General features: G+C 37.5%; 1 protein-coding gene across 3 annotated transcripts in view; it reads right to left on the bottom strand.

Moving 5' to 3' along the window:
* Positions 1-289: 289 nt before the first annotated feature.
* Positions 290-11074, bottom strand: part of scn5lab (sodium channel, voltage gated, type V-like, alpha b) — a 117687-nt gene continuing 106902 nt past the window's right edge. For all 3 annotated transcript variants that reach the window (XM_047811643.1, XM_027149489.2, XM_047811644.1), the window contains 6 exons: positions 9373-9645; positions 8426-8479; positions 8141-8278; positions 7894-7998; positions 6149-6419; positions 290-5349 (listed from right to left, as the gene is read on the bottom strand). In XM_047811643.1, coding sequence (XP_047667599.1) covers positions 4124-5349; positions 6149-6419; positions 7894-7998; positions 8141-8278; positions 8426-8479; positions 9373-9645 — 2067 coding nt within the window. In that variant the 3' untranslated portion in view covers positions 290-4123. The remainder of the gene's footprint in view (positions 5350-6148; positions 6420-7893; positions 7999-8140; positions 8279-8425; positions 8480-9372; positions 9646-11074) is intronic.

Raw genomic sequence — 11074 nt, 5'->3', positions numbered from 1 at the left:
ATAAGGGCTTTTATGGTAGCTGGCTTCCAGTTGAACACAATGTCAACATGCGCTGAGCCAATGTGACAACTGTCTCAGTCTTCACAGTCTGTAGGAACAGGCAGATGAACTAGCTCTTCAATGCCATTAGTAGTGGAGTAAAAACAGTACTACCTAAAACCAGCCAATTTCAATAGATGTGCTGTGTTATTGTGCTTAATAAACAGTATGAAATAGCATTAATATATAGGAGCTGCACGATAGAATAAAAGGTGTTGAATGGGATAAAAGAGACATGCTCACAAAGGCAATAAATCCTGTTGTTTATTTGACTATAGATTATACATATTCTAATTGGCCACAATGCTTTTCAGAAAACCGTGGATCTCTCTAGACGTCCCGTTTGCGAGGACTACAGTCGACAGTATCTCCTTTGCAATTCTTTTTCTTTTTAACAAACAGTCGGTCGAGGAAAAGGGGCATCACACAACTGAAATTTACAAATGTGTAACTTTTTTTTTTGGAAAACAAGTCGTCATATTGCAGCATGCACATTCTAACATTGTAAAAAAAGAAATAAATAAATTTACATACGTAAATAAATTAACAGGCACAAAAATGTTTTTGAGGGGCACATGACTGAGGTCTTATGTTTTAACCTCAAAGAACCTCCAAGTATATACCTTTAGGACTCCAGATGCTGACTCTGGCTCTGTTTTGATCATCCGTCCATACTGGCTTATAGCTTGAATTTTTAGCCCTGGAGCCTGATACCAGATCAGTTTTCACTATTTCATCGCACACTGTTCAAGCTCCCTTAAGCAGCATCAGAATTTGATCACTGATTTTTTTTTATTTTTTTTTATGAAAAATGTAAATAAAAACTACAAGTTTAGCAAATTCTACTATTTATAAAATACACTACTTTCAGATAACTTATATTTATACATCATATATATATATATATATGCAAAGCATAGACAAAATATGCCTTTTATTTCCTGTTTCTGCTCTTGTATTTCACAAACTGGCATCTTAAATGTACAGCAGATAGAAAAGTTTCCCTGTGCTTTATTTGTGGGTGATTGAATACATATTTTGTGAATCTCCAATCAACTTGGGTACTAAAGCATTATTATGGAAAGCAGAAAGTGTCATTTGTTACATTCTTTGTGCATGTGCTAATGGATGTTTTATTTGAGGGGGGACAACAGAAACAATATTTTCAAGGGGAAAAAGAATGTTAGAAATACCATCCTACTTAATAAATCCATACTATAGCTGTTGCATTTTAGTGAACACTCTATTGTAACCTGCCGTGCATACTGTATATGTTTTATCAATTAGTATGAAGGTTATAAACGGAAATGCCAGAGACATACAATAATTGTTCAAAATTTAAAAAAGAAGTATGTTTTGCTTAAACTGTCCTTTCCAGTATGAGTGCTTAGGATTTTATTTTGCAGTTTAGCCAAGTACTGCGATAGCATATACTTTCCTCTCTCTGTTTTACTGTGCATTTTACTAAATATTACAAAAATAAGAGTAATGCCTCCAAGCATAGTCGGTTCATGTCGCCCTTCTCTCGTCTTCTTGCTGAAGTAACCGGAATAGGCTCTTTGGTTTTGTAAAACCAAACAAGAGCAGTTTGAGAGTGATGCTAAATGCTCAACAGAAGGAGTCCTGAGATCCCCTCGTCTAAACGCCACCCCGATCTGGTCTGCCTCCATCACTTACAACCCACCTGCGGTTAGTAAATCCAGCAAGATGTAGCGCTTTATATATATACACACACACACACACACACACCATCTTACACCCATATTATCTTGTAGTTTCTCAGCTGTTTGACACACACATTATACAGACTTATACACCCAGCCTCCTTCTGGGTAATATATGGCTCCTCTCCTGTGCAAAAAAATAAACCAAAGGGATTTTTTTTCCCACAAGAATTCCAGGTACTATCTTTTTTTCATCATGTGTGTATGTGAAGAATCACGATAATCTTTTCTGCTCTGGTGTAACACGTCGTATAGTCGTATAGATCCGAGAACAGGCCGTCAGCACCTACGTTAACCTCATCCCACACATTATTTAATCTAAAGATCTTGTATAGCTGATTCATTCCAGGAAGTGAAAACAATGTTTCTTGTGTAACATTTATTCACTGTAATGGGTACCATTTGTAAATATAATGTTATTTAAAAAGTTATACAATGCAAGCAATCCCCATATGTACCTCCTTAGATTACCGAGGAAAACAGGATCATCCGATTTGTTGTCGAGGCTCACAAAATATACATTATCCCAGCAAATAAGCCACACCCTGATGTTGGTGAAGCAATTGTTCGGTCATCCTTGTAAGACAAACAGCAAACATTCCAGATGTCTTGCATTTCACTTATTCATCTGCAGTGATCTCATTTTAGTTATAAGCCCTTTGCATCTCTTTTAAAATATATTCTTATTGTTGTTTTCTTCTAAACAAATCCGCAACTCTTATACATGCAGAGCTGTAGCTGTCTTTATTCTAATAATGTTCCCGTTATGGCAGAACATCTAAATACATTTTTTAAAAATAATATCTATGTATAAATTGGTTAACAGTGGGAGTCTGTGCCACTTTTGTTTTCCATGCTCTTTTGTTGTTAATGAGGGTTGCTTGTATTATACATTTGGATTGATGAAAGTCATGTCTTGTGCTCAAAATGATCTCAAATGGATTGAAGTCTACAATAAGTTCGGCTAGATGATAGGATTACATTGGATGTAAATGGTTATTGACGTAATCCTCAGGCATGAAACAGCTTCACCATGCCTTTTTCAAGGCGAGTCTTTTGCACCGGTGAAGAGGAATAAAACAGGATTTAAGTTCTACCAGGCACACTTGGGGTCTATTGCTACAAAAACAGCCCTTCAACAAACTTGCTAACCTGACTTGAAAAACAAGCGGATTAATCTCTTCATGTGAGTCTGAGATACAAAACAAACGTTCTGTGGAAAAGAATATGTCATGGTGCCAGCAAGAGATTTCCCTTAGACATAAGGTCGATATAGTATAAATGACATTTTTTTTTTCTGGATTCAAATATACATCTAAAATCAATATTCAGACTTTATCGAAATGTAGCAAATTATTGCTGAACTCATCATGTGCAAAATAAGAATTCCTTTTCAGCCTTAAAAAGAAAAAAAAATGGCCATTACATCTCTAAGTGATGCATTTTCCAACATGCAAAATAAATACTCACAGTTAAAATAAATACACAAAAATGTTTACATGTGCAGTAGTTTTGATACTTTGAATGAAGGCCTGTGCAGTCTTTTGGTAGCTGTGGATGAAGATGGATGTTGTACATAAAAGATCGTTGCTGAGTCATGTTTGATTGTCTTTTACTAGTCCTGATTATAGCATCCTGTAACCAGACCAGGCTATTTGTAAGAGACTGCATTATAGAAATAAATGCAAAATGTGGAGGGAAAAAAAAATCAGTAAATAAAATAATAAAAAATGCCTAACAACCTAACAAAAACATAGTACTGCAAATATTCCCACTTGTTTTGCTCCCCCCTCTCATCGCTACTGACACAACCTGGACTGGACATAAGTCATTTTCATACTTGGTTGTATCCAAATGTTTTACTGTTTTCTTTCTTTTTTGTAATATGAGTAATTGATAGCAATAACAAGACTGAATTTCTAATGTCTTGCATCGTCTACGTAGTGTGAAATCTATCGTCAAAAGGAAATCACACCAATTTAAGTAAGACCTTTTAATAAACTCAGATGGTCAGGCATACTTTGTAAATGTTGATAAACTGTATTTAGTTAATCTAATATATGATTTAGTACATCTGTGATATAACTGCAGTTAGCTGCTGCAGAATCTCACTCATGCATATAAACTGAAGCAAAGTTAATGTGAGCTGTCTACACTTTGCCCCTGTATATTCAAACAAAATGTGAAACACAGGAGAATTAAAAACATCAACTTGTCCTACAAAAACCTTGAAATCTTGATGCACAGTCCCATGTATCAAGAGTTTAGAGTGTTGTTTGAGCTATGTTACATTCTGTAAACAAAAAAAAAACCAAAGTAACAAGAAGATTAATGTGTGTGAGAGCATTTTATACTTAATGTTATAGAAATGTTTCACGGTCTTTGTCAGGGTCAGGTTTGCACAGGTCACTGTTCCTGGGCTCAGGTATTAGAGCTTGGAAAAGCTCACTAGTGGCTCTTGTCACACTGTCATAAGACGGCGGTGAGGAGGCCAAGGACAAATCCTCTGTCTCAGGTCCATAATTCTCCTTCAACATGAAGGCTATGAGTCCTTCCTTCTCTGGTGGGCTGTCATCCTCACTGCTGGCAGCTCCTTCCACATTGATCTGTCGATATATGAACGAGGCTTGCCTCAACTGTCTCCGGAGTAAATGCCTTCTGTAGGCCCGCTGTATAACGATGGATGATACCTCCTCTTGCTTCCGCCGTAAAGTTGTAGTAATGGGCTCGTAGGAGATTTTGGATGGATTTGCCATCATAAACTTCTCTTCCATTTGTTGCTTGAGAGCATCCATTTCATCTGATTCGCCCAGCACACGCTTGGTAAAGGCAAACAGGATGTCCAGGCAGTGAATCTTGTCACCGCTCACCATGGGCAAGTCCATAGAAATCAGCTTAATTTTATTAGGCTTGGCAATACGCAGCGGCTCTGAGAGCGAATCGGCAAAATCCGAAAGCTTAGCGTACTCAATAAACTGTGTGGCCTCGGGATCAAATTTCTCCCAAACCTCATAGAACATCTCAAAATCATCCTCGCTCAGTGGCTCAGTACTCTCTTCTGTGGCCACACTGAAGTTCTCAAGGATAATGGCAATGTACATGTTCACCACAATGAGAAAAGATATGATAATATAAGTAACAAAGAAGGTAATGCCTACTGTGGGGTTCCCACAGTTGCCCCTGACAGTGGTGCCTATGTTTGGCACATAGGGGTCACACTCTTCAGGGGAGTTATTCAAAATGGGACTGAGCAGGCTGTCCCAGCCAGCTGAAGTCGTTATCTGGAAAAGGCAAATCATGCTGTTGCCAAATGTCTCAAAGTTGAACATGTCATCAATTCCACCTTGTTTCTTTACATAGGCAAAATTTGCCATTCCAAAGATGGCATAAATGAACATGACTAAGAAGAGCAGGAGTCCAATATTGAACAATGCAGGTAAGGACATCATTAAGGCAAATAATAACGTTCTGATTCCTTTGGCTCCCCGAATGAGTCGAAGTATACGTCCTATTCGGGCCAGACGGATGACTCGGAAAAGTGTCGGCGAAACGAAGTATTTTTCAATTATATCTGCGAGAACGATACCTACACAAAAGAAATGAAAGACACAATCAGCAAATTGGTCAAATAAGATTAACAAAAAATTTACAATACCATTCCTTAATCCATGGCCATATATTTTCAGCTTGATCTGCAATATAGCCTACTTGAAAAATGGACACAACCATACATTTTCCGTTGCGCTCGCAAACTAACAACTGTCATGCTTCAAACCTCAATCACTTCCAAATCGCCTGAACTGACAGACTTGACTGCTGCAATTACCTTCAACTTAACTCAGGGTCCCTTTTTTTCAGTGGGTGGTCACTCTGTCTCCTTGCTAACCCTTTGTCGGTGTCATTTTCTTTCATCAGGAACATCTACTCTCAAAACTGGCTAGACTTGACTCTTAAGCATGGTCTGTCTCTTTCTTGGTAGATATAGTGCTCCATAGTTGCACTGGCGGTAGACCTTGATTAAGTCAAGCCAAGGTTAGGTTAGCTTTACAGTTAATCATCTCCATGTGGCTGATGAAGAGCATTTATCCCTACTGAGGGATTCCTTGATTTTGTAGGGGAATTCTGTTGTTGTAGAGGATATTGCTGTTCATTACGTCCATTTAATAATGAATGCAATATTATCTTTTTATCCAAATCAAAAAAATCTGTTTATCCAAATCAATACCATGGTAACCAGCATTTGGTGAATTTTAGGTTTTTAGAATTGTACGTTTAAGGGCTTTGGACTCACAACCTTACGATCATTAGTACACCTTACCCACTGAGGTGCCACTTTCCCACATATATTTAAATGAACTCTCAGTTAGAGTCCTGCCTTGTCTTACCCACAATGGAGAGAATGACTACCACAAAGTCAAAGATGTTCCAGTTGACAGTGAAGAAATAGCAGCGGAGGGCAATAATCTTAATAATGCACTCGGCAGTGAAGATGATGATGAAGGCCAGGTTGATATTATACAGGATGGACTGCATGTGTGGGGACTGCTCGTCTGTCTCCACCATCATGGCCAACATGTTCAGGAGGATGAGCAGCATTATAATGATGTCGAAAGCTTGTTTTGCCACCAAGTCAAAGAAGAATCCTTGGATAGAATTCTGAATGAGAGAACAGTTTTATTGCATTATTGTTACACTTTACAGCATTATTGTTACACTTTAATTTGTATACATCATATATACACCTGAACATACACACACACGTATATATATACACACACACACACACACACACACACACAACTCTATCTCTGTGCCAGGCCTCTTTCTTCAAACTATTGTGTTCTTGTTGATGAATGCACAAGTTGGGATATTTTGTAAAGTCTGCCTGTAACGTTTACTGAGCATTAATGGCCTGGCTCATGGTCCCAGCAATGGCAGCCTGGTGGACATGGGATTCAAACTCACAACCTTCCGATTTGTAGTCCAACACCTTAATCACTAGGCTTAACCTCATCCCCTGTTATGTTACCTTTCATTTTAATTACATTTTAATTTTTAATTGTTTGGGAAATGAGGATACTAATTGTTGCAATTTTGCAAGTGGAATTTTTGCTCATTCTCTCTTGATCCCAGACTTCAGCTTCTCAAGAGTCTGCACAACACTCCCTAATCCCTTATCTGATTCTGCTTGTTTTCAGTAGTGGACAGATCTTTACTGTTGGACGGCCAGATGAGCACACACTCTCTGTGTCTCCAAAGCCACACTGTTGTAGCACGGCAGAATGAGATCTGATGCTGTGTTGTTGAAATAACCATGGACTTCCCAGAAAAAGATGTCGCCTTGATGTTGGGTGACAGTGGATACCTTGCCTTGAAAGAGGTTGGCTTTTGCACCTTGGTGCCACTGATAACAATCTGGATAGTTCTTTTTGTCTTTGACAAAAAGAACTTGATGTCCATTTCAGAGAAACTGCTAAAATGTTGAATCATTTCCACTCTCTTTCAGTCCCTATGAGATGGTCCAGAGGGTCCAAAGAACTCTGGCATTTTAGATTAAAATTTATATATGGCTTTCTCCTTGCATAACAGAGTTTCAGGTTGCATTTCTTGATGCAGCAGTAGACTGTGTTAAGTGACAATGGTTCTCAAAAATACTCCTGAGCCGATGAGGTTATATTTATCACAGTAGCATGACGGTTTGCTACTGCAGTGCCATCTGAGGGCTCCAAGGTCCCGCACATTCAGCAGTGGTTTCCAGCTTTGGACTATACGGAGTAAGATTTCCCCAGATTCCCTGAATCTTTTCAGATTCATGTACTGTAGAATGTGAAAACTGAATTCTAGCATTGAGGAATGTTCAAGAGGTTTGGCACAAAGTGGTGAGCCACAACCCATCTTTACTGACAAAGACAGAGCCTTTGGTAGATGATCCTTTTCCACCCAATCATTATACTCTCAGTTGTTACTAATTCACAAGTGGAATCCTTTAAAATATATTCAAAATATACTACAATATTTTTACTCTTATTTTCATCCTAATTTAAATTTGTTTATGTTTATAATTAACTATCAAGTTTGTTTTTATCACAGAAAACGTATCTGGTGATGGGGCTTGTGCCAATATACTCACCATAGGCCTAGGAATAGGCTTCTGAGGTTTTTTTGATCCCAGTTTTTTCATGGCATTATAATATTTTTTCTGTTCTTCGGTCATAAAGATGTCCTGTCCACCTAAGTGCAGAAGAACCTTAATGTTATTATTGATGTACAGTATATTGCTGAAAAAGCATTATATTACACTGTATAATACTTTTCACTTAAATTTACTTTAATTCACTTAAAAGGTTGTATACATAATAATACATAGTGATACTTATCTTGCGTTTCTGTTGGTTGAAGTTGTCGATGATCACACCGATGAACAGATTTAATGTGAAGAATGAACCAAAAATGATGAAAATCACAAAATAAAGGTACATATACAAGTTGATCTCTTTTATTGGCTGCTGCTCCACCTGTCAAATTGGACAATGTCAAATCGTCAAATTCATTGCATGAATCTGTCTCCAAATATATTCCTTAAAAAAATATTCCTCTATTCTAACTATGGATTGAAATACGTTTAGCGTTATTTTTTAAAAGGGTATCTGTTCCACACTTACAGCCCGTGAATCCACTGCTGCATACATGATGTCCATCCAGCCTTTAAAAGTAGCCTTATCAGGGGGAAAAAATAGGTTTCAACACTTCACATTATTATGATATATTATAAAACGTTACTTATGCAAATGACAAGTTTCATGTTTGCTTCGGGTTAATACGTAGCTGTCTTTAGAACATTCCTTTATTTCCGTCACGCTTTTTACTGTATGCGACTAATATTTCTATCTGCCCCACTTTTCAGTCAGTGATAGACAATTAAATGTTCACTCCTCAACAAATCAGGTGTAAAGTGAAAAGAAAAAGCTCTCAGCTAGTGTGACTGGGGAAGTGGTGACCAAATATATATATATTTTATTTAAAAGCAAGAATAGGTGATATATAAGGGGAGTCCTCTTTTAGACCAAATAGCCTTTTTTTTGCCTTGGTTATCAGTAATTATAGGGCTTTTGTGAATGGGCTAGGACTGACTATTTCTAGATGCAAATGGAAGGTTTGTATTGAGTCAAGTCAGAAGAAGGTGATGGAAAGGAGCTAAGTGACTTGTTGCTAGGCTACCGCACCAACTAAGTTAAAATGAAGAACGAAGTGCATGCACTCTTGCTGAGAACAAAATTCTGTATAATGGCCCCAGTGATAGCTAAAAATAAAGTTCCGCTGACTTGTTGATTGATTCGTACTCATGGACAAGCAGAGGTGGGCAGCGACAGAAATGAAGTGCAAGACAGAAAGAAAAGATTTTTTTGAAAAGTTTCACACTGAGTACTGTGTGTGTGGTGTGTGTATGTGTGTGTATTTGTGTGTGTGATTGTGTGAGTGTGTGTATGTGTGTGTATTTTGTGTGTGTGTGTGTGTGTGTGTGTGTGTGTGTGTGTGTGTGTGTGTGTGTGTGTGTGTGTGTATGTGCATTTGGCATGGAAATGTTCCTAAGAGGAAAAAGATCACTCACCACTTGAAGCAGTGCAAGGTAGCCAGCACCCACGTTATCAAAGTTGACTTTTACTTTCGTCCAGTAGTACTGGGTATCGTTCATAGCCAGGCACTCGGTCTTGTTGTTAATGTGTGAGGCGTTGTAGATGAAGCCTGTGCGGTTGATGCAGCGGCCAAATTTTCCAGCAAACAGGTTTACGCCCATGATACTGAAGATGAGCCAGAAGATGAGACACACCAGCAGGACATTCATGATGGAGGGGATGGCCCCAATCAATGCGTTCACCACCACCTGGTGCCCATGGACACAATCAACAATTAGATTTTTGACAGGGAATGGACAGCATTTATTCTGTTGTAGACTAGCTGGAAATATGAATTAAATATTTACATAAACACTAAGGTTTTTTTTTTTTTTTACAATTCTTAGCAGTCATGATTAAATTAATTAACAAATGCATTTACAGTTATTCACTGAGCATATCTCAGAAGATACAAAGAAGCAGGACAAAACACCATGGTGATGGTCATAAACATCCACAGCACAATGTAAAATGTGTGTGTGTGTGTGTGTGTAAGAGAGAGTGTGACTTGTGAATGGATTTGTAGGACCATCATTAGCAGTAGTAGAGTAATACTGGCAGTTAGATAGATATGCATTATAACAGGACTAACATTAGAAGACAGGACGAACATACTGTATATACACACACACAAACATCGACAACTATTCATGTAGTGCCTGTTAGAAGGCATCCTGGACCTTATTCCCAGATATTGTTTTTTTTTTCTTTTTTGAATGCACAATAATTTTTCAGATAATAGGAAGTGTCACAAAGAGATCTGCCAAACAGCTGATCTTCTGTGAATGAGACTGCACGTTCTCTCCCCATGTAAACAAGGCCATGTGCCTCAGGCAGCTGCTGTTAACACGCTGTGACGTCTAATCGTGTTTGCCAGACCTACAGCGACATACAGGGAATTCCATGCATCTCTGCTAATTCACAGGGAGATATATAGCTGATGATTCGTGTTGGGGAAGTGTTCTGTTAGGAGATTTGTATTTATCATTTTTGGAAGGAGCCTCCAGTGTCACATATAAAGCCGTAACTTTAAGTTCGCTGCCACAGGAGAGTCTTCTGGACAGATGACTTTGCATTCAGTTTCTATTCACGAAGGAAGCTAATTTTTTTTTTGTCTTAAAGGCAGCTTCTAGTTGAAGGAACAGTTGTTTAAAGCTGCTACAGGCCAAAGAGGAAGTGATATCTATACATATATTTTATATATGGATGTTCCTCCACATTAATTTAATCTCAGGTATGATGTAATGTTCTTTAATAAATGTAATAAATGTAAAAACTGACAAATTCTTGCACTATAAGTGAAGTAAAACAATTCAGGATGTGTTGTTAATGGTAAACAGTCAACACCACCATACCATCCTTTGATTATTTTAGTATAAAAGCAAGCTCTGTTGCTTTATTTATTTATTTATTTATTTATTTATTTATTTATTTATTTATTTATTTATTTATCTATCTATCTATCTATCTATCTATCTATCTATCTATCTATCTATCTATCTATCTATCTATCTATCTATCTATCTATCTATTTTACATTGCATTTATTTTATCCAAAACTAAAAAGCTATTGTTCACCATATGACTGTTGAAAAAAAGAAGAAAAAAAAAGATTTAATTTTGGAAAATTACATGAAT

Source organism: Tachysurus fulvidraco, chromosome 3 (assembly GCF_022655615.1).
Source record: "Tachysurus fulvidraco isolate hzauxx_2018 chromosome 3, HZAU_PFXX_2.0, whole genome shotgun sequence".
NCBI lineage: Eukaryota > Metazoa > Chordata > Actinopteri > Siluriformes > Bagridae > Tachysurus > Tachysurus fulvidraco.
Note: the sequence above shows the minus strand (reverse complement) of the source record. Positions and strands in the feature narration are given on the sequence as shown.